General features: G+C 43.1%; 1 protein-coding gene across 4 annotated transcripts in view; it reads right to left on the bottom strand.

Moving 5' to 3' along the window:
• ARHGAP26 (Rho GTPase activating protein 26) overlaps positions 1-24,623 on the bottom strand; it is a 425,905-nt gene that overhangs the window by 178,622 nt on the left and 222,660 nt on the right. For all 4 annotated transcript variants that reach the window (XM_039236147.1, XM_039236148.1, XM_039236149.1 and 1 more), the window contains exons 13-14: positions 4,792-4,857; positions 433-507 (exon numbers count right to left, since the gene is read on the bottom strand). In XM_039236147.1, coding sequence (XP_039092078.1) covers positions 433-507; positions 4,792-4,857 — 141 coding nt within the window. The remainder of the gene's footprint in view (positions 1-432; positions 508-4,791; positions 4,858-24,623) is intronic.

Raw genomic sequence — 24,623 nt, 5'->3', positions numbered from 1 at the left:
CGTAGGGAACATGAGATCTGAGGTCCTCTGCAGGCTAGAAGGATGCCCTTCCTTGGACATCGGGTGTGCCCCACTAAATGCCTGCCTCCAGAGCGGACAGGGGGAGTCATGAGCTATTAAAGACAGAAGAGGGTGTGGTGGTCACATGAGTGACTGAGCGGCACTTGGACTGGCAGTGGCTGAGTCTATAAACAGAGGGTGTGGTGCCTCGGACCTGCCATTTTTTTGTTTTGTCCAGTCCCACTAAGTATCTCTTCCAGTAATGCCTACACCCCTAACAACTGGTGAGCGGGGCAGTTCATTTCTGGGCATTCCCTCCCGGACACCCAATTTCTTCCCAAGAAAGGTTCATACCTATATAACTAGTGACTTTTCAGAGCTGCCCCCTCAACCCCACAGGGACCTGCCTCGCACAGCCACTGCTGCACTCACCCATCAGGACACTCAGAAGCTTCTGGACTCTGGAATTGACCCCCACGATTCGGTAGAGGCCTTGTTCATTGATCCCTGAGGAAAGAAACAGTGATGATTTAATTAGGGGCACGTCAGAATACAAGTCAAGCCAACCCAGCCAGATGCACTTTTTTCATTTTCTCGGTCCTTCTAAAAGCCGCTTTAATTAAAGTCCCCTGTCACTCAGCTCTGCTCTTAGCGAAGGAGTGGGATTTGGTGCAGCTGTCTAGGATTTCACGGGTGTGCTGCACACTTCAACCCTTGTGTTAGTTCAGTTCAGTCAACAGAAGGGAAAGAGACCTTCCTCTCCTTTTGCCAAACACAGCATCTGAAGAGTTTTCAAAGATGCAAAATATAGACTTTTAAAGGTTACACCTAACTGGGTTTTCAATTTAAAAAGTCAAAACTGATGTGACAGAAATTTCAGACTGTAGTAAAGAACAAAAGCTTCACAATCTAGTTTCAAATACAGAATAAGAATACAGAGTTGCGAGAGCACTCCAAACTTTGGACAATGTTCTCCAGGACTGAGAAATTAGAAAATCCATTCACGTGTCACATAAAGATTATTTATAAAGAAAAAGGAGATTGGCCTTCATTCACCCCAAATAAATGTTTAACTGAACTAGAAGGGGATTACCACCACACACCCAAAGAAACAAAAACTAACCCATCTGAGTGTTTCGTTCATTTATGTGTGAGGATCAGATCACCACCGTACCATTTACAAAAGGGGACTATTTAAATCAAGTGACTGGAAATGATTTTTCCCGTGACCGTAGGCCCACTGTACCTGACACCTCTCATCCAAGATACTTCCCATCTTATTCCCCTGAAGTCCATTTTCCAACCAGTAGCCAAAACGAACTTCCTAAAGTATGCATCAGTTCAAACCCTCTCTTTCCTTAAAACCTTCCAATGGCCTCCCACTACAGTGAGATCACGAGGCCCTGCAGGATGAAGCCAAGGCTCATCTTTGCATCATCAACCACCATTCCTCTGCTCCAGCCATGCTGGCCTTTCCGTTTCCCCAACGCATCAAGCCTGTGCCCCCAAATCACAGCCTCTGCTTAGCTGCTTCCACTACCTGGGACATGCTTCTGCCAGATCTTCTGATCATCCCGTGATCCGCTGAAATGCAACTGGTTCAACCTAAGGGATCCCCTACTACTGGCCAGTCTCCTACCCTCTTTTCTTGTAGCAAGTAACGTTTGATACTATCATTTTTATTTAGTTTCTTGTTTGTCTTTCTCCCAACCACCACAATATAAATTCTATGTACAGTGAAATTCTGTCTTCTTCACCATAATATCCCCAGTGCCTAGGTCACCATATAATACATGACAGAATGAATGAAAACACTGCATCATACTCCTTCAGGACCACCACTTTGGGAGCAAAATATAATTCTTGCAAGAAACGAGAAAAGGCTGACTCTCTAAGATCTCTAACAAGGTCTATCTGGAATTAAGGAATAAAAAGAAGTGGTCTAGAATGACAGGATTTTATAGCTAAAAAGGGCATGTCCGTCAGCCTGCACAGCTCAGAGACTAGCCTGGCCTAAAACTATAGGGTGGGGCCCAAGCTACTTAATGGCAAAACCATTATTGAGTAATGTGGTGGCTTCAAGGGCTTGTTCTTTCTCAAGGGTCTCTACTTCTCCTGTTCTTGACCTTTCCTGGAACTGGATACAGCCCTGTCTCCCAAAGGACAATGATTAACGAACCCCACAAAGTGTGGGAGGTCTGTTCATCTCTGGTCACCACAAATAATGTGTGTGCATGCAAACATTCCAGTGGCAAAATAACCACTTCCTTCAAGTATTTATGTTAAAATGGTGTTTAACTCACACTGTCCTCTCTTCCTTTCTGTGTCAAGTGAAAACTTTCTTACAAGTTAAAACACATCGTTTTCATTTTCATTTTCATTCTAGCGGAGGAGGGGACCAAGAGCCAGAAGTGAGGACACTAAACTACTTACTGGTGACCTTGCTCTTCCTCTACTACTTACTGTGCGTATTTTCTGGTTTTACCCCGTAAAAAGTCGTCCCCCTGAGATACCGGTTTGCATTTACCATACAGGCTCTGCCAAGGGGTTTGAATGATTCTGTTTCCCTATCGTTGGTTTGACTGCTGCAAACTGAGACAAACACGTGGCCTACCTCAGCCAAGTGTGCAATTTTCACAGTGGAGGGAAGGGGGGGGTTTGTGTTGAACTTACCTCTGGCTCCATTTTATGCCTCTACCTTTACTAACCCTGTACCTCTTATTCCTTAGTGTTTTCTTTTCAAATTAAAATTAAAATCCCTGTCAAAAAATTGCTTTAGTGATAGATACTCTAAAATTTAGACATTGCAATTCAGGCATGTAGATAAATCACAGGGAGACGTAAGAACGGCGGAGAGACCAGTGACCAGGCAAAGATGCCTGCGCACATAACTCCCCGCCCTTAACTTCCCCAGAGTGGGTTCATGCCGTGCAGGCTCTTTTATAGCTTTCGTTTTTCATTTAATTTGTACTAATGAAAACCATGCATGCCAATAAATATATTTCTACTGCAGCTTCAGTGATTCGCAGCTTCTGTGATTCACAGCTTTATACCACGTGGATGTACCACTGTTGATTTAACCACTCTTTAAAACATTTGGCCAGTGTTTGATTTTTCAGGTTAACACTACAGCATAAACGTCTTTATGGCTCAACCTGCCTGTGTCCTTATTTCCTCCAGATCCATTCCCAGAAATGTCACCTACTTCGACTTTATATTCCCTGACTGTACTTTACTTATCTTCACAAGCTGCCTTAACTCTCTACTGAAGGAAGCTATAGCAGAAATATGCCAACACTTATAATATCTTAGCATACATTAAAGTAACTACTTTGGGAAGAACACTTTCTGACCGGGTAAGAGGAGAGGTTCAGACAGTTTTTTTTTTTTTCTCCTCCCCTTCTACTCAATGCTTCATAGACTTTATAATGATATTTATATTTCTTAACTAGTAAGAGTTATAGATCCTACTTTAAAAGATAAAACTTCTTTCAATTCAATAAAAAAGACTGGTGGGTTCAGAGGCTGGGGAATAGTAAGATTCACATCTTTGACAATGGTTCAAATCAAATTCACAGAAAAGATAGTTATCAGCTTTTCTCAGGGGCACAATAGACCAGACGCTCTAAGCTCCAGACTGCCGGAACTGAGAAATCTCCTTTGTGGCAACATCTGAGGAGGGGAATGGAGACCATGGGGATGAATCAGCTTCCCTGATGTCCAAGTCCTGCTCCTACAGGCCCAGGAAAGGTCCGTGTGCTACAGGCAGAGTCTGACTACAGCAGTGATGCAGGAAACCAGGGGCCTGACCCCTTCTGCCTACCTGGAGAGTTGCCAGGGACTAGCTCCCCAAAGCACGGTTTTCAACCACGTGTCCACATACCCTGGGGGTCCACTGGAGAATTTCAGGTGTCACTAAACTCAGACAGGAAAACCATTACACCTTTACTTTCATGACCCTATAACTGAAATTAAACATTCCCTTCCATCATAAGAAACTAATCACAGCATGAGCAATACCTGAGACTTGGCCAGAAACCAGGTATTTTCTTAACACACGGCGACTGCTGTAGACACCCTGAAGTATCACTACAGCCGACCCTTGATCAACATGGGTTTGAAATGCACAGGTCTGCTTACATTTGGACTTTTTTCAATAAATTCAGTATAGTACTATATTTTTTATTTTCTTAACATTTTCTTTTCTCTTGCTCACTTTAGTACAGTATTACAGTGTATAATACATATAACATACAAATTATATGTTAACTGATTGCTTTTATTATAGGTAAGGCCTTGCAGTCAACAGAAGGCTGTTACTAGTTGTCCGGGGAAGTCAAAAGTTATATGCAGATTTTTGACTGCCTGGCCAGGGGTGGGAGCTCAGCACCCTACTACCAGCATTATTCAAGGGTCAACTGTGTTTCTGAATTATGCCAGTTATGACACCCACCACTATTATTTGTTATTTCAAGTGGTGACAAAGAAGCACATGTATTATTACATCACAACTATGTTTTTCAATATTTTAACTGAATTCCACCAACTAAATTATTATCCCATGTATTTGACACGTGCATTTGAAACACTCTCGTATCAGCCAAAGAGGCTGATGACAGCAAATCGGTTGAAAGAGTCTGCTTCAGAGCAACACGACTCATGGAAACACACCGACAACGGCACTTGGGGAGTTAATGAGTCACTTAAAATAGGAAAACAGGTAGCAGGCTGGACACCTCACCAGATGCAGGACCTTTGCCGAGAACAATGCCGTGTGGTGAACAACTTTACCTCTGGTTTCCACAGCGTGGATGCATTTCCTGATGATGCTGAACCCAATGCTGTCCAACTGTGCAGCTGCAAGAGGAAGAAAGGGCAGTCAGGTTGCCGGTCATGCACGTACCGTCCTCGGACAAGGCCTGACAGGCCCGGGATTGGTCAGTCTCATGGAGCAGCCACATATAAGAATGATTTTAAAAATTGCTGGCATTCACTGAGAACTTACTGTATACCATGTACAATTCTTTTATTTTTTATTTTAGTTTATTTACTTTGAGAGAGCGAGGAAACAGGGGAAGGGCGGCGGGGGGAGAGGGAGAGAGGAAGAGAGAGAGAATCCCACACTGTCAGCACAGAACCCGAGGTGGGGCTCGAACTCACAAACCACGAGATCATGACCTGAGCCAAAATCAAGAGTCAGATGTTTAACTGACTAAACCACCAGGTGTCCCATGCCAGGTACAGCTCTACGTGCTTTGTTTATATGATCTCATTTAACTGTCACAGTCACTCTGCAAGGGTGTCCTCTATTTACAGCTGAAGGAACTGCAACATAGGGTGATGAACACTTGACCAAAGGAATAATTAGGCATCCCTGAAACCATTTGTTTTGTTATTATCAGGAGCTGTAGAACTGATTCCCTATCTCCTTTAAAAAGTATGAATTCAGTGGCTCAATAAAAATTGCGTAAGTGCTTTACATAGATTATCTCATTTAATCCTAGCATGTCCACTATCACTGGATCCATATTATAGATGAAGCAACTGACATTTGCTTCATTTGTAATATATTTGCAAAGCTATAAATCCTGACCAAAGCTGCAGAGCTGGTAAGTGGAAGACTCACTCAAGAGCCATTTGACCCAATGCCTTAAGTATGACCCTGAACTACAGACAGAAGTCAATGGGGCACCTGGGTGGCTCAGATGGCTAAGTGTCTGACTTCGGCTCAGGACATGAGCTCACAGTCTGTGAGTTCAAGCCCCCATGTCAGGCTCTGTGCTGACAGCTCAAAGCCTGGAGCCTGCTTTGGATTCTGTGTCTCACTCTCTCTCTGTCCCTCCCCATTCACACTCTGTCTCTCTTTCTCTCTCTCAAAAAATCAAGAAACATTAAAAAAAAATCTTTTTAATGAAAGGTCAAATCCTGCATAGGTGATTAGAAAAAAAAGAAAAAGTAACCTGGAGGAAAATTAAAATAGCCTACCACAAAGAAGTTACCTGAGGAATAAACAGAAGGCAATACTGGGTGTGGTAAGTCAGCAGGTAGTCAGAGTTCTCCACCAGCTATAAACCCTACTAATGTGACTCAGAAAACAAACGGTCAATAGCAGCAACCTTTTCCATGGCACAGAACCAATTTCCCAACCTGGCAATGAGCATGGGAACCTATCAAAATTCATCTCCATGCTTTGATTACCCAGTGAGGAGAGGTAGATGGTTCACCTTTTGAGCACCTTGGGGCATCAGGCAAGACATCTTACAAACTAAGGCTTCACAGTGGAGGAGAGGATGATAGAAACTAGGAAGGCAAATATTTAAAAATAAATTGTCATCATCCCAGGGCATGTAATAAACTTGTAAAAAATGAGAACTGCACAGAACTTGAACTCATTCTTTGATCTAATCCAAAAAGAACCTTTTCAAATACTTTTAAGTTTTTAATTTTAATTCCAGTAAAGGTAACATACAGTGTGATATTAGTTTCAGGTATATAATATAGTTGATTCAATAATTCCATATATTTCTCAATGCTCACCACAGACAAGTGCACTCCTTAATCCCCATCACCTATTTCACCCAGCCCCCACCTACTTCCGTCCTGGTAACCATCAGTTCTCAATAGTTAAGGGTCTGTTCTTTACTCTTCCTTTTTTCCCCTTTGTTCATTTTTTCATTTGTTTCTTAAATTCCACGTGAGTGAAATCATACGGTATTTGTCTTTCTCTGATTTATTTGGCTTAGCATTATACACTCTACCTCCATCCATGTTGTCGCAAATGTCAAGATTTCATTCCTTTTTATGGCTAATAATATTCTACTGTGTATATATGCCACATTTTCTGTATCTATTCCTCTAATGATGGGCACTTGGGCTGCTTCTATAATCTAGCTACTGTAAATAATGCTTCAGCGAACAGGGGTGCACGTTTTTCTAATTATTAACATGTAGCAGTCAACTGTGAGCCAATGAAAATAAAAATTCTTAAGAAAATCACTAAGAATTCCTCAAACTAAAAAGAAATGCTTATTTATTATAAATTCTCTTCCCAAAAGAAACTAAATAACTCTTATTCTTACGTACACACTTAGCACTGATACTTATCATAACCACATGTGGCCTCTGGGATAGTCAGTAAAGTACGAGAAAAGGAGGAAAACCATGTTTTTCTTCCAGGAGACCACCTGCTATATAAACCATCGCTCTTATTCCCTTAAAGCTGTTAAGTACAGCTAAAAAGCTGTACTAACTCACTCTCATGTTTTTCCTAGTATAAACCAAGTATTACTCTGTACATGGTAGTACAGAGTGACTCAATGCTGCAAGTCAGATTGAAATTATTCTTCCAAATGAAACTCCGTCAACTCATGCTATCAATTTTCCCCAAATTTAATAACAAACTATGATACACAGGCGAAATGCCTGTTAGAGTCGAGGGAAAGACTATTGAAAGTAACAATTTTACTGACATATAATTCACATACCAATAACATTCATCCATTTAAAGCTTGAAATTCATTTGTTTCTAGTATATTTACAAAGTTATGACTCTATCAGCACTATCTAATTCCCTACCATTTTCATTACCCCCCCAGCAAAAACTTCATACTCATTATCAGTCACTCCCCATTTCTGCCTTCCATCAGTTCCTAAAAGTCACTCATCTACTTTGTCTGTATGGACTTACCTATTCTAGGCATTTCACATAAATGAAAACATAGTAGGTGCTGTTTTGCGTCTACCTTGTTTCACTTGGTATAATGTTTTCAAGAGTCATGTATGTTGCAGCATGAGTCTATCGTTTCTTTTCATGAGTAAGTAATATTCCATTGCCTGGATAAACCATGTTATTGACCCATTCTTCGGTTGTGGTTTCTACTTTCTGGCTATGAAATGCTGCTAGGAACATCTGTGTACAAGTTCCTGCTCCTCAGTATATACCTAGAAACTGAATAGCTGGATTATAGGGTAACGCGATGCTGAACTTAAGGAACTGCCCAACTGCTTTTTAAAGTTCAGCACCATTTTCCATTCCCACCAGCAATGTAGGAGGGTTCCTATTTCTCCACATCCTTGCCCGTGTTTGTTATTGTCTTTTTTATTATAGCTCTTTTGTGGGTGTGAAGTGGTATCTCATTGTGGTTTTGATTTGCATTTCCCTAGTGACTAATGATGTCAGGCATCTTTTCATGTGCAGAGGAGGATATTCATTCCTTTAGACAGTAGTCAGAACAGAGAGCCCACTGGAAACTATGTGTCATAGGGGAAATTATTTTTTGTACTTAAGGAGGTTTCCAAAATGCTCATAACTTTGACTCCATAGTCCACTGAAGCCTTTTAGTTCTTCTTCTGAGAGGTGATTAACAGGATTTACACACATGGATGACAATCCAAGTAGTTCAAGAGAGAAAGAACCACCATTTTGCACCGTGCTTTGGGGAGCTGCTGATTCTAAGTTTGGATGCTTTAAGAAGAGGTTTGTGGACATGGTCTTGTTTGAGGCATTGATGAGCTTCTATCCTGGACAAAAAGCACTGTGCTTCTTTTACCCCATAAGCACTGATGCAAGTTTTGGAAAATTTGAAAAAAACTGGGAGGTGACAACGACAACCTCAGTGACCAAAAAATACCTGCTCGTAAAGCTATCGGCACAACTAGCAGAAGAAATTAAGGGCAGAGCTAGAGATAAACCTGCAGGACCACATGAGATCTTGAACCTATTCATGTTTTACCAGAAGAAGCCAGATTCTTGGGGTGCCTGGGTGGCTCAGTCGGTTTCAGTTAAGCGTCTGACTTCAGCTCAGGTCATGATCTCAGGCAGGGTTCAGGGGTTTGAGCATCATGGAGGGCTCTGTGCTGACAGCTCAGAGCCTGGAGCCTGTTTCAGATTCTGTGTCTCCCTCTCTCTCTTCTCTCTGCCATTCCTCTGTTTGCACTGTCTCTCTCAAAAATTAAATAAATGTGAAAAATTTAAAAAAAAGAAGCTAGATTCTTTTCTAGGCAAATAATAGCTAATGGGAAAAAATTCAATGGAACCTTCCAAGCATATCCAGAAAAAAATAAATTCCACTAACTTAAACTGATTATAATGACTTCTTTTTGAAATTAGCAAAGCAAAGTGCCCCTTTTTAGAAAATCTCTAAGTTAGTATTTCTCCTTTGGTAGTCCCAACACAAGTTCTCTCATTTGTTTTAAATCTGCTAGCTCCTTTTCTTGAAATAATCTTACACAGATGCTACACAGAAAGGCCTTACCCATTACACAGAGAACACAGTATTAGTATATATTTGTTGTCTGAGTTCAAAAGTGTAACATTTTCACATATGGCAAAGCCAGAGTTCAAGGTAACTCTGTTAGCCTCTAAGTGTTCAAGCTGTATAATGATGAGTTATAGGCAGATAATACTGTGTTAAGAAACAGAATTCACATCAAACAGCAGTTGCCAGTAAGGAACTCATAATACACAGTTTAACAGCTATTGTTCTAAATCTCTAAACTGGAACTGGTATAATTATTACATTGCCTGTTGCCTTGGGACATCCCTGTATCTCCCTGTGTCTCTTTGGTGTGTGTGTATGTGTGTATGTGTGTGTGCGCGCTCACACATGCGCAAAGACCCACACACAAACACACACACTTCTCATCAACTTGACTTTCCTGCTGACGTCATGATTTGGTTACTAATGATTAACAACTGCTTTATTATTTACCATGTACAGAGTACTACTAATACAATGGCGATTATAATACATAGCTAGAGATCATTAATTCTGATCTCTGTCTGGCAGGTACATAATCTAAGTTAATTGAGATCTCCTCCGCTGAAGAGCAAGTTCCCACTAAAAGGTTTAGAACATGATCACCACCAAACAGAGTTTGTTCATGACCAAAAAAAGTCTGAGCAGCCCGCCAGATGGAATCGGCTGTCCTTAATCCCCTCAAGCAGGTGATTCAGCTCTTTCACTGAGCCGAGGCTCACAAAAGGTCAGGGATTTATTTGCAATTTCTGTATCCTTATAATCGCTGGGAATAATCTCTCATTAAATATCTACTAGGCTTGCATTATTCCGTTAATTTGACTCGCGATGAATTGTTGCAGGACCAGTGGTTCCTACGCCTGCCATCTACCACCTTACCGCGACAGCTTCGACTGGCTTCTCTTCCTCCCTCAGCCTCACCTCCAGCTTTGCCCACAATGCACAAGGGAGCCCAGACAGGTATCAATATGATGACTGTCACAGAGCTGCCACCAAATACCCAGGTTAACCTGACAGGTTAGAAATGTATCATCCACTTAACTTTCACTTCAACATTTTCTTCAATGTTTATTCATTTTTTAAAAAATGTTTTTAATGTTTATTCTTTTTGTTTTAAATAGTTTATTGTCAAGTTGGTTTCCATATAACACCCAGTGCTCATCCCCTCCAAGTGCCCTCCATGCCCATCACCCCCCTGCCCCTCCCCCCACCCCAGCAACCCTCAGCTTGTTCTCGGCGTTCAAGAGCCTTTATTCATTTTTTGAGACAGCGAGAGAGACAGAGAGAGAGAGAGAGAGAGAGCGCGCGCGAGAGAGAGCGCGCGCGCGCACGCACACAAGCAGGAGAGGGGAGGAGAGAGATGGAGACATAGAATCTGAAGCAGGCCACCCAGGCGCTCCTCACTTCTACTTTTGAAGCCTTGTTGCTTTGTCTCCTTTTAGAGGAGGGTCACACAAACCTGTTTTCTCAAAGTTGTATGGACTAAAATATGGAAAGAGCCTAAGTGTCCATCAACGGACAAATGGATCAAGAAGATGTGGTTCATCTATACCATGGAATACTACATGGCAATGAGAAACAATGAAATCTGGCCATGTGTTGCAACATGGATGGACCTTGAGGGTGTTATGCTGAGCGAAATAAGTCAGGCAGAGAAGGACAAATATCATATGTTTGCACGTATAGGAGGATTAGGAGGAACTTAACTGAGGACCATGGGGGAGAAGAAGGGGGGAGATGGCGGGGGAAAGGGAGAGAAGCAAACCATGAGAGACTCTTGAATGCTGAGAAACAAACTGAGGACTGACGGATGTGGGGGGGAGGGGGGCACTTGTGGGGATGAGCACTGGGTGTTATATGGAAACCAATTTGACAATAAACTATTTGTAAAAAAAAAAAAAAAAAAGTTGTATGGAGAACACGGGAGCACTGAGAGGTGGACTGATGCTCAGTCAACTTGGAGGGTCTTAGGTGAGCAGAAGGAGGATGCTTGGCAGAATGCTGGACTTTACATTATTACGCCTCGATACCCTGGATATCCCAAATACCAAGAGCAGGGAAGCAGGTTAAATCCAGAAACAGATGGTTTACTGTAAAGGGCTCGAAACAACAAGTAACTATAGAAGACTCAACCCAATGACTTTCTTGCCTAAAAGGAGAAAGCTGATGGCCCAGGTGGGTAGACATGCTCTGTAGTTGCTTTCAACAAATGGTACCTCACCTGAAATATTTTCCCTGGCTCTTTCCACCCTAAAAGAAAATGAGGTGTATAGGTGGTGGTAGAGGGTAAGAACTACAATAAAACCATGAGCAAAACCCTTTGCGCTCTTCCTCTTTCTTACTCTAGTATCCAAATGATCACCAGGTTCCTCAATTCTGTCTGGTGCTGGCTTCCATCATCTGTTACCAGGACTGCTGTGACGGCTACTTCACTGGTGTCCTCCTACCTCCTCTGGCTCCCTCCAATCTGCCCTCCACATTGTGGCCCCCATGATCTGGATGAAAGCAGACCATGTCACCTCCCTGTTTAAAATCTCTTGGTGGCACCCCAGCGCTCTCATGAGGAGAACCCAAATCCTTAACACGGTCCACTCCTTCAGAGTGTGTAACATAATTGTAACTTTATATTCATTTCTATGATGCTGCCTACCTAACCAGATTTGCATTCATGAAAGCAAGGGTGCGTGTATATCTTTTCCTATTTCTTTTATTCAGTACTCTACCTCTGCCTTTCACTGCCTACTGTCATGTTGGATATTCAGTATGATGGGGAGAGTCACTAAAGGGAAGCATGATGTGGTCAAAATGACCCTCCAAACTCCAACTGTTATAAACCAGAGAGCAGATGGGTTATTTAAGCTCTGGTACGTAGATTCTTCATCTTTTGTGAAGATATAAGTGTTAAATAGAGATATGAATAGTCTGGCCTAACTACTTCCTTCCTTCCTATGTCAACATGAAGAGGTATCACCACCTAGCAGTACAACCCCAAGAATGAGTTTAAGAGAAAGGGAAAACAAAAGGTGTGCAAGCCAAAGCATAAAACAGAGAAGACAAAACTAAGTTCTGATTTCCCTAAACACTTGGAGAAATCCTTTGCCTTTTCATCAATACATTATCACCACTGAACTATACACAGTATGAAGCTGTGGCTGGTGGAAACAGAGGGTGTGAGGGTTCTTTCCACAACATACAATCTGGGTCGTCTACAGGCCTGAGGTCCAGAACAGCCCTAGAAAACAAGAGCATTCTCCCTTAGAACTGTTGGCCATCCAAGAGACCACCTCATCCTTCAAGCCCATGAGCCCCTTTACTGAAAATCACTGACCAGCTGTTGGCTCCACCCCAGTCCTTATTCCTCAAAACACCAATAAATTTGGCATAGAGTGGCCAATCACTAATTCTGAATGGAAGGGACCTTTCCATACCACAGGTTGACTGATAGACATATGGTGTGTGAAAACTCCTCCCTGGGGCATACCCCAAAGTTACCGCATACATGGATCCTGGGAATTCTAGATCTCATAAGACAAATCCTTTTCCAAAAGAGAGGAGAGGATCTATTGAATTAGCTCAACACACGAGAACACATAACCCATTTTTCTAAGGCTGGTTTTCAACAGGTTTTTCCTAGCCTAAAAAATCTTATCTCAGTAATCTTATTCAACAAAAATCTTTCAATTTTTACAGGAGAAATGGAATTTGCTGGAAGTATTGGGTGTTTACATAAAAGTGAGAGAGCTGAAAGGTAAAGGAAGTTACTGCCCTGTTTCTAATGTGGATGGATAGAGGAAACTGTTTGGTGTTATTACGAGCAGGCCACCATTTTATGGACAGCTTAAGGGGCATGTTCTCACCATAGAAATGTACTCAATTTCTCCAAGTGATTTGCTCTTTAAAGTCTGGACTACCTCACTCATTCTGAGTTTAATCAATTTCAACACTATTAAAAGCCATGAAGGGAAACACCCACATTGAATTAAATACCATATCCATCTGGAGAATAGATTTCCAATTGGTTCACACACTCGAGGGACTCATGTCCTTTCTCCTCATCATGTGAAGACCCAGAGATCCCAGGGCTTCATGACTGTGGCCCCTGGGAAATAGTCTTCAGGGTAGCAGCTCTCAGAAGCTCCCAATGGGGCCCAGGAAGGTAGCCAATGGCTTCTTAATTATCCACGTGTGAATTCTCTACTTCAAGGATTACCAACAGCCAGTTTATAATCACAGTTCAACTCCAAGACTCTGTGCCTCATCCCACGCTACTGCCTACTCTGTCTTCTACTCTGCTCCCCAGATATATACATTCAGGGACTATGTACCAACTTTGCTATTAACTGAAGTCACCCAGACAGAAGTGGTGTGCATCTGGGAAGAGAACAATAAGCATTGATGCCAGACAGACTTGGATTAACCTGAGGTCTCTGCCACCTCTGACCGGTACACTCATAGGATAAATGCTGCACCTGGCACTTAACTTTCCTCACCTGTACAGCAGGGATAACTGACCCAGGTGTTGTGAGGGTCAAAGAATACATTATATATATATATATATATATATATATATATGTGTGTGTGTATGTATATATACATGTATATACTGACTTACTTGGTATTTCAATAGGTGGTCATTAGCTGTATTACCAACATTTGAGTCAAACTTTCCAGGTGATGAAACATTTTGCATATCCAAATTCATATTAACCCTATAGTAATCGCATGGGGCAAGTACTATTACTGTCCTCACTAACAACTTCTTGCTATGTTTTCACACTGTTTATACAATATATTCATATATTATAGCTTAACCAATTTTCCCAACGTATCTGGTTAAGTTTTTCATGATGAGAAAAGCCAGGCTCACAATGTTAAGTGGTAACAATGATAGCAGTAGCTAACGCTTGCTGAACAGACCACACTCTCCGGGCTACGCACACAAACGCACTGTGTCCTCCTCATCACCCCTATTCTGTAGACAGGAAATCTCAAGTCAGATGAAGTTGAGGAGCTTCTGTTAAGGCCTTGGCATTAATGAGTGGTGGAAGCAGGACTGTCACAGTCTGACTCCAGGGCTCATCCCTCATCTACTCTCTACTCTTCGGCTCAAGTTCACGTGACCAGTCAGACAGGGACTGGGGCTGGGGATCATCCATGCTTGTTGCCACGGAGCTTGTGGGCACCCTACCACAGGTTGTACTCCAGTAAGTTTGAGAAGCACACCTGGGACAATAATGTATTATATGCCAAGCAATTAAAACTAGTAGCACTAAAGGAGCACCTGGGTAGCTCAGTCGGTTAAGTCTAACTCTTGGTTTCAACTCAGGTCATGATCTCATGGTCTGTGAGATAGAGACCCCATCGGGCTCTGTGCTAACAGCACAGAGCCTACTTGGGGAATCTGTCCCTCTCTACCCCTCCCTAGCTCTCTCTCTCTTTCCCTCAAAAATAGATAAACTTAGGGGCGCCTCAGTGGCTCAGATGGTTAAGCGTCCGACTTCAGCTCAGGTCATGATCTCACAGTTCATGGGTTCGAGCCCCGCGTAGGGCTCTGTGCTGACAGCTAGCTCAGAGCCTGGAGCCTGCTTCAGATTCTGTATCTCCCTCTCTCTCTGACCCTCCCCTCCTCATGCTGTCTCTCTCTCTCTCAGAAATAAATAAAAAAACATGAAAAATAAATTTAAAAATAAGCTTATTAAAAAAACTAATTACCATTAAAGATGAACAGAAATGATTGTTGACTATTAATTACCTATTGATATCTGTTCCACAGACCCCATCTAATAACAGCCATTTACCAGTGCTATGTATCTCAGTATATAATGCTGTTTGTGCCACTACTGCTATATGAAATGACTCCAAATGATTCACAAATATTTGTAATACTTGTAGTTGTGGACTTATTTCAATGAATATTAGAAATTTACCTGTTTATTACACATAGCATGACATGCTATATTTATAAAATAAATTTAAGTCAAAAAGAGTGAACTCATTAAAGAAAAATAGTAGGTACACAGTAACAATACAGGTGGTATACGTATATATTTAAAAAAAAAAAAAAAAAAAAAACACCATGAAGTCAATGATAGAAAAATAACACATTTGGGAACTACTGTCTTAATTTGTCCCTGACCGGGCACTATATTCAACCCGGCTGGAAGGACAGGATGGGGGGTAGAGGGTACCATATTCTACCAGCAAGATGTCCTACTTCAATATAGTCATCCTGATTCCTTGCTTTCTCCCCAACTCCCATCTATCAGCCAACCTCATCAGTCATCAGTTAAAAACACATCCAGAACCCAACTGCTTCCCACCATCTCCATTGCTAACAGCTTGATCCAAGCCACCATCATCTTTTGCCTGGATTACTGAATAACCTCCCAGGTGGTTCTCCTTTTCTCCATACAGTTTATTCTCCACCAGCAGTTAGAGCCATCTTTTAAAAATACACAGTGGCTTATATGTCACTTGCCTGATCACAACTCTCCAGGGACTTCTCATGACACTCAGAACACAAGCTTTCCTCCTGACCATGGCTTCACATGGTCTAGTCCCAGCCTACTTGACCACTGGCCCTCTGGCCTCCTCCAATCCAGGCACTGCAGTCCCTCCCCGATAATCTCTGAACACAGCTGGTTTACCTCCTCCAGTGCAAGGGCCCTTGCACATGCTGGTTCCTCTGCTGGCTCCTAACATGTCTCACTCCTTTTGTTTGGGATTCTGCTCAAATGTCACCTCTTCAGAGAGGCCTCTCTGCTCCAGGTATCTAGAATGGTTCTCTCTTCTCCAGTTATGCTCTATCTCTTTGCTCTCAATCCTGCCTAGCCCTTCTCTGCATATGAAAGTATACTTTTGTTTACCTGCCATTTGTCAGTTTCTCTCATTAGCACTCCATGAGAGCAGGGGCTTTATCTGCCTTGTTCACTACTGTAGCGTCAATAAATATAATAAATATTTTCTGGATGAAGCAACAGATATAGTCCACATTTTCACTAGCTGAGACACCAGAAACCAATAGGTAAAGAAGTCCCCACATGCCAGGAGCCTCAAATGCTGAGCAGCTGGCTGAACACACTGGTGCCTTCTAGAGTTCAGAGGCCCTGCGGCAGGAAGCACAAGGCAAATAAGACTGACTGGGATCTCATTCATCCCCTGACCTCCAAGCATGAATGCTGCCAATCGGAATTTTTCCCCCTAGCCTACCAGATACAAAGACACCTATCTTCTTCTCGTGGTTTCTAGGGACACATACACACAAAAGGAAGCCAAGAGGGACACAGAGTAAAGAAAGTAAACTAGGCAGCAGGAAAGAGATGAAATCCCTGGCTGGCCTGGAATAAACCTGCCAGCCCTCAGCCAGAGTCAAGAGAGGCTCTAAGAGAGCTGTAAAGAGCGATCCAGTTCTCAGCAAGACGCTGCAGCTGAAGGGACAGTGTCTGGATTCTTACAGAGCATGAGCTGAGGGCCACGGATCGGCTTGCGGGCTTCTATTTCCTTGTGGGTTTCTACGTCTGCAGTCTCCCAGTGCACCTGACAATTCCCAGTCCAGGCAGCAGTGAAAGAGCAATGCTTAATGCACACCGCGGTAATGCCAACCAACTTCATCAGTACCACTTGTCTCTCACCTGGTGATCTGGACAACCAGAGAAGGAATCGCAGTCGAGAGGCCTCAATTCCTTTGTGCCTTGAGGGATAAGTGGTTGTGCACTGATTTCTCAACCAAATGAGATCACCATCAGCTTTTTGAAAGTAGGAAGTGTTTGAAGCAGAGAACTAACTTCTTTTGCCCACCTACATCCTTCTCCTGCCTTTACCTCCTGCCTGTTTTAGAGATGACTATCATAATCAGAGGCCGAACATTTGTGGCTGAAGTTGCCACTAATTGGTTGTGGGAGATGGGCATACTTCGCCTCTGGGACCCTTCTCCAATGTACAGATCAGGCGCTGGGAAAATCAGATAAGGTGATGCCTATAAAAGCACTCTGAGGAACTATAAAGAGACTGCTGTCATGCTTTGGGGGGTAATAACGTTATTAGTAATAACAACAGCAGATAATGGCACTGAATGACTGCTTAGAATACCAGGCACAGCTATTTGATCCTAATCCCATTTAATCCTTCCAACAAACCAATGATGTAGGTAATAAAGTTATACCCATCTTACAGATAAAAAACCCTGAGCCCTGGGGAAACTAATTTCCCAAGGTCACAGAGCCAGTAAGGAGTGAGGCTGGGATTACAGCCCACATATGTAAGAATTCTGCACAGCCTACACTCCCAGCTACCAGTCAACACTATCCACACTGTGGGCCACGGGACTTGAGAGCCTCTCCTGACTCTTTCAGGCTGAATGTGAGTTGCCCACTCTGAATAGTGTGATCAGGGTAGGAAGGGACTACTTTGATAGACCTTAAGTATGCGTTAAGAATGAGGATTCGGTTTTCTCATCTTTACACGAGGTCAATAATATCTACTTCATAGGGTTCTTTAAGGATCAAACAAAAGACGGTGCATCAAACCCTGAGCATATTGTCCAGGTATTATGTGTGTGCTCAAGAAACATTCATCGAGAGTCTTGAGGAAAATCTTTCAGTCAATGCCTCAACAACCCCATGCACTGGGCTTTAAAAGTTCAAGATGCAGCCAGGACTTGCTTGATGTTCATTGGCTGAATCCCAAACTAGGATGCCAAGGCATGGTTCACACCTGCCTACGATGAAAGGATGGTTTCTTAAGTGTCATTTAAGACAAGCAGACAAGCAGAAAGACTTCTGATGGTCTAGGCTAGCCAGGGAAGTGCCATCACCAGTCACATCCTTGGAGGACGGGGCCCTCCCAAACAAAAAAGCTGAGATCCCATCTACTAAAATCTCTGAGAAAGCAAGCCACTCCTTTTCCTTTCTCTTTTGCTAGCCCCCAGCCCCTCAGTCAGGGTTATTCTCAAGCGACGGCACTGCCCCTCAACTAAATATAATCTTGAGTTCCATGTGAGCCACACCCACTGTGTTGCACACACAGGTCATAATGGGAAGCAAGGTGGAGACAGTCAGCACTTACGTGAGCTAGAATTACACAGTCTCGCCTGCCTGTGGCTCAGGAGATAAAAGTGGCAGCCACGGACACCTGCCATGCACAGGAGGGAGGGGAAAAGAGCAAGCAAAAGGGCCCAGTGGGGTCGGGGTGGGAGGCTGGAAGGGCATTGAGGCAAGGGAGAGAGGGAGCGCCTGTCCCCTGTCAGCCCTGGCCTGTAAGGTGTGGACGGAAAGCTGGAAAGGAAGGTGGACTCAGCTGACTGTCTCGTGGGCCAGTGCTCAGGAGGCCAGGCCGCCATGCCCATTAATGCAGCCCATCCTTCTCAGATTTAAAAAGGGAAATGTTCTATTTATAAGCTACCCACCAGTGGAGACCTGGCAGCCACTGGATGGCTCTGATTCCACAGGGATCCTAGTTACCAGTGGCTGCCTTCTCTTGCCTCTCAACTGTGGGTGTTCTAACAGCAAAAGGCCGAAGGTGATTGGAAGCGAAAGGAGAAAGAAAACCCTCTTTACTGTTGTCTACTGCTTTCATCAGACTTTTGGACTGTTAGTAATGTCTGAACACTTTAAAACCTCTTAAAAACAGTGACCCACAGGATCCCATGAAGTCCTTCCCTACCATCTCTACAAGTAGATCTCTCTCTCTGTTTTACAGATCACAGAAACTGAGGCACAGAGATGAAGGGAATGTATACATCAGAGGCAGGGCTATAGGCATACAGAGCAATGTAATGGCACCTTACCACCTCTTCTCCGTGCCCTCAATCTGGTCCTCATAGAACAAGAAAAGCCTGGATACATCACCATCAGGGAATGTGATCTGAATGATGCCTTAAGGAATGATGAACGTGTGTAACAGTAGCACAAGCAGCTTTGGCTGTGCTGATGCCTGCACGAGGGCAGTGGGCCAGTTATGGTTCCGTGCCTGGGAAGCCGCAGAGTCACTGACATATGTTAACGGTCCCGCAGCATGATGCACAGCACGTGAGGAGCCCCTGATAGTTCCAGCGAGGAGGCTCACTGAGAAGGAATATGGGATGGCCTCTCAATAGCAAAGAGCCGAGAAGGTTAGGGGAAGCTGATGATGAAGGGCCTTCTAGCCCCAATGGGTTTGCCACAAAATGACAAGATGGCATAACAGAGGAAAGACTTCACACAGATCAAGAAGTGGGTGGAAGGATGTGGGGAGTGTCCTTGAGCATCAGCTCCACTACTTCTTGGCTATGCTACCTGGATTGTGAAGCCTAACGCTCATCTGTAAACTGGGTTGTCGTGAAGAGCATTTCCACTAACGGCAACTAGGAGGTAGCACTTTCATGCTGCCTGCCATAACTTTATGCCGCCTTAAGCAGCTTCACACAAGGCTAAGTTTTGAACAAGTAGTCTAAGGGTTGACAAACCTATAGTATGTGGGCCACACTCACCAGAGCCTGATTTGCCCATAAAGTTTTATTAGCAAACATGCATTTGTTTTCATGTTGTCTATGGCTGCTTTCACACTACAGTATCAAGAGTTAAAAAGCACTGCAAGACTGAATATATTTACTATTTGGCTCTTTACTGAAAAGGTCACACCCCCTCCCCTTGGCTAAGCAATAACATTTAGAAAACCTAAGGGTTTACTGTTCATGTGTTTTCCCCCTAATAAATGTGGAAATAAATATGTAAATCCAAATGGTAGTTTAAAACGTGTGTCTGGTACTATCTAAAATGATCTGAGACCCCACGAATAGCGTGCATATCCCACTTGGAGAAACGTCGTCATTAATGAACTAACACCCATAAGGCGCCAAGCCTGACGAGGGCAGGGGTGTCAGCTGTCACTCTCCATTCTCTTCCCTGATCCCTGCACGAACTCCCCTGCCCTTCCAGTGAGCTGTCCCCTTCTCATACGACACTGTAATTGGCACGACCAGATAATGAGAAGGATAAGAACCAATGGTAATAAGACATTTTTTAACTAATGCGCCAGACACTTAGCTAAGCTCCAATCGTCACAGCGACTTCAGGAGGCTGGTGTTGTTATTTATCCCCCATTTTTACATAAAAGGCAAGGCGAGCAGAACGATGTCCTGTACTGACCCACAGTTCCGGAGCCAGTGTGCCAGCAAGCTAAGCCACACCGTTCACATGGCCCTCCACTGCAACAGCTCTCTCCGATCCACATGGCAGAGCCTACCCACAGGAAATTATCTGAGGTATGTGTAAAAACTGATGTAGAGGAGTGTTTGGGTTGATATTACTCATAAGAGAAAAAATCTGGAAAGGACATTCAAGTCCAATGACAGGAAATAGTTCAACAAATGCGGACATAATCCTATGACAGAATATTAAACAACCGTTGCAAATGGCATTCATAAACAAGTCTCATGATGTGGGAAAATGCTTGTAAAGTTTTTAAAGCCAGATGCCAAAAGTATATTCAGTGTAATGCCAAGTAAGTCAAATACATGTTGACATTGAGAAAATCCATGTAAGACATCATGGAAAAAAGACAAGAAGGAAATATCACTGGGGGTGATATGAGAGATGACTTCTATTGAATTTCTGAAAATCACTGCTCTATTTCCTTCACATTCTACAATGAGTTAGTATGATTTTTAGAGTTAGCAAAAATAACTGTTTTTCAAGCTGCTCAGGAGATCCAACATCTACACCCTTCAGATGACTGAATCCTAATTCCAACTATGCATTCCTTCTCCAATCACTGCTTCCTCCCCTACATCCCAGTATAAACAACAAACTCCAGCAACTTCTTGAGCATTACACAAACACAGAGGATTCCTGTCAAAGTACCAGATTAGCAAAAGACTGGAAGGAAAGAAGGGATTGACACGTGGAAGCAGAGGAAGCGTTCTATTTCCTTCTGGCCTCGACCGGAACCCCATTCTGGACTCACTCTTCAACCAACTGACTTAGGGCGTTTTGTCTGTACAGCAGGTATATCTGCAGAGAGCACGACGATTACACGCACCCTCACGTGCGATGGGCCATCTGGCTATCGTCTCCGTGTGCTCTGAACCTCAAAAGCAGAACACATACTCTTTAAAGGCACAGGTCCACGTTCTACTTGTGGGTGTCCTTCCCCTCCGCACTCCCACTGCCCGGGGTCACAGGCGCTTAAGAACCCCGAGAGCTATTAACTGAATGAAGTGCTCCAGGAAGGCTGGACTCCTTCTGGGAAACCAAGCAGACGGTTCACGTAGGAGCAAACCAGAGCACATGGAACGAGAGTGGGAAGCACTGTGAACCACGGCAAGGTCCTCTTGAAAAGCCAGATGGTCGGCATTGAGGGGAGTCTGAAGTGCACAAGAAGGCAGGTCTGAGGCAACCCGGGCATATTCCTTTGAAATAATCCGATTAACATATGAAATCTGAGTTAATATTCGCATGAAGGAAAGTGGCACTGCAGAGTCACTGTGGAGTGAGCTCTCTGTGGCTCCGGCTGTCAGCCTTCAGCCTTTTAACAGCTGGAGAAGCAGTGGGAGAGCAGCGTTTCTGTAAACAAGCTAATCTTTTCAGAACTAAGTAGGCAGGGACATTTATTACTTAAAACTTCTAACTGTCCACACTAGGAAAGCCTGCCTTTCCCTTACTCGCGTGCAGTGGACTGGAGTATCCTCGCGGACAAGTTCTCTGCTCTCTAACTGTTCCTCAGCTGGGACTACAGGACAACAGCAGCCTTGGAAGGGAATAGGCCACTTCTTGGCTTCTTCTCTGGATGCCTAATAGAGCTCATTTCAAAGGAGAAGAAACCAATTCTCACAGAGTGGCTGGGGAGGAAATCTCACAGCTGCAGTCAAAGGGAGGGCAAGCAAGAGGACATGGAGACTGTGCAGATATGCACTGAGGTGGCACAGGGGGCCAGAGAGTGTGGGGTGAGACAAGGGGTTCTTACCCAGGGCAGAGTCCTATTCTTTGCAATGAGAAAGGAGGCAAATCCATGACAGGTATCAGGTGCCTAAATAACTGGCACTGGTGTGTGGTCGGTAAAGCAGCTCAGGGAACAAACCATACTCCCTTCCTCTCTAGGATCCTTACTTGCATTTTTCCCCTTCCTTGCTCTGCCAGGCAAGAATTTGGACCACTAGAGAAAACTCAGTACCACTGATGTATATTCCTAACATTCTATGAACAAACCCGGGGAAGGGCCACTGATGGCAGCAGGATCCCTGGTAAGAAGTGGCAAAAGTAGCAGACTGGTTTTTGAATTGAACATGGAGAGATTAACTTGACCAACAGCACCCAAGACCTCTAGGCAGAAAACTAAAACTCTGAGGAAGGACACAGGCTATCTGAATAAAGGGAAGGATATCTCAAGTTTTGAGAAATGACTGAATATTATAAAAGTGTCAAATTCCTCTGAATTAATCTATACAATTCAAAGCAATTCTAAAGGAAAGTTTTAAGGTTGTGAGGAGCTTATAAAACTTATGTTATAATTTACACGGGAGGATAAAGGTCCATAAGTAGCTAAGTCAAACCTTAAGAAGTACCAGGGACACCTGGGTGGCTTAGTCATTTAAGGGTCAGTTTGTGAGTTCAATCCCTGCACTGGGTTCTGTGATAACAGCTCAGAGCCTGGAGCCTGTTTCAGATTCTGGGTCTTCCTCTGGCTCTCTGCCTCTCCTCCATTCACACTCTTTCTCTCTCTCTCAAAAATAATAAACATTTAAAAAATTTTAAAAGAAAGTAGAGTACCAGATATTAAGACTTGGCACAAAGACACTGTATGAAAAGCTGAGAGGTATTGGTAGAGACAGAGCTCAGATACGCAAATCTAATATGCGATAAAGCTGGCACTGTAAGTCAAAAGCAGAAAAATTGACATTCATGAGAAAACGGAGTCTTCATGTGGATAGAAGTGAAACTGGATCATCATGAAATACTACACACAATGGTAGATAGGAGTGGATTAGAAACCTCAGTGTGAAAGAAAGCATTCTGAAGCCAAAATAACCCAAAATGTACATGCTTATCTTTGTGACATGGGTCAGAAAGGCCTGTTTTCGTCCTTTTTTTTTTCTTTCTTTCATTCATTTTTGAGAGAGCAGAGAAAGAGACAGAGAAACAATCTTAAGCAGGCTCTATGCCCAGTGGGGAGCCTGACATGGGGCTGGATCTAATACCTATGAGATCATAACCTGAACTGAAATCGAGTTGGAAGCTTAACTGACTGAGTCACCCAGGCACCCTAGAAAGGCCTTCTTTAAAACACAACCTGAAAATCATAAACTAGAAGGTGAAAAAAAAAAAAAAAGAAGATACATTTCAATATGTAAGAAGGCTTTACAGTCAAGTAAGAATATCATACAGAATACACAGATGACAAGGTTATAAAATGTATTTAAAATGTCTACAACCAACAAAGGATGAATATATAAGATATAGAAGAAACTTTACAAATCAACATAAAAAATGGCAAATTAAATAGAAAAAATGAGTGAAGGACACAGGCAATAAACAGAAGAGGAAACCCAGTCAATAGGCACATGAAGAGATGTTCAAACATAGTAATTATCAGAGGAGTCCAAATTTAAACAATAAGCTATCATTTTCTATTTATATGGTTGACAATAAATTAGAAAGCTGAATAATGGCTACAGTCGGCAGAAATGAAGAAATTCTCGTGTAGGGCTAATGGGACTGTGGACTGACCACTCTGGAGAAATACTCCCTCAAACTAGGTATACACACACCCTCTGACTGGCCAACAGCTCTCCCCATGGGTATATTTCAAAGAAGTTCTCACACAGGGAGATGTACAAGATGTACAAAGATGTTCACTGTGGTGTTGGTGGTGGTCATGAGGAGGTGGAAGCATGAGAAGATGGAGTGTGCAGCTCTGTAAAAACAAATACACAGTGTTACAGACCGTGGCGACGCAGCAGACAGAAGCCACAGTCTAGAAGCAGACAGAGGAATGGGGATGGCCCCTAACATAACGCTGAAGAAGCAAAGAAAAAGAACAAGACATATTATAATTTATGTAACTTAAAAATACAGGTAGATAAAAAATACACACTGCTCAAAAAAACATTTTCAAGTGCACATTAGAATGGTGGTCTTCAGACGAGGAAAGAAGTAACAGTTGGGAAGAGAATTAAAAGGGAATGAATGAATGAATGAGTGAATGAATGAACAAATGAAGGGCCCTGTGATGATCCCAGGCCACAAATCAGGTAGTAGGATTAATTCCACCCCCTACACCTGAGATTCAAATGGAGACTAGAGAAGAAGAGAGGAAAAAGGCTCTCAGAAGAAATGTACGTTTGTTTATCTGCTGATCCTCTCCCTGACAACTGGGCCATTTGGAAAATACCAG

The sequence above is a fragment of the Hyaena hyaena genome, unplaced genomic scaffold (genome assembly GCF_003009895.1).
Source record: "Hyaena hyaena isolate Hyena2069 unplaced genomic scaffold, ASM300989v1 scaffold_107, whole genome shotgun sequence".
NCBI classification, from domain to species: Eukaryota; Metazoa; Chordata; class Mammalia; order Carnivora; family Hyaenidae; genus Hyaena; species Hyaena hyaena.
The sequence above is the reverse complement of the archived record's forward strand: the minus strand, read 5'-3'. Positions and strand labels throughout refer to the sequence as shown.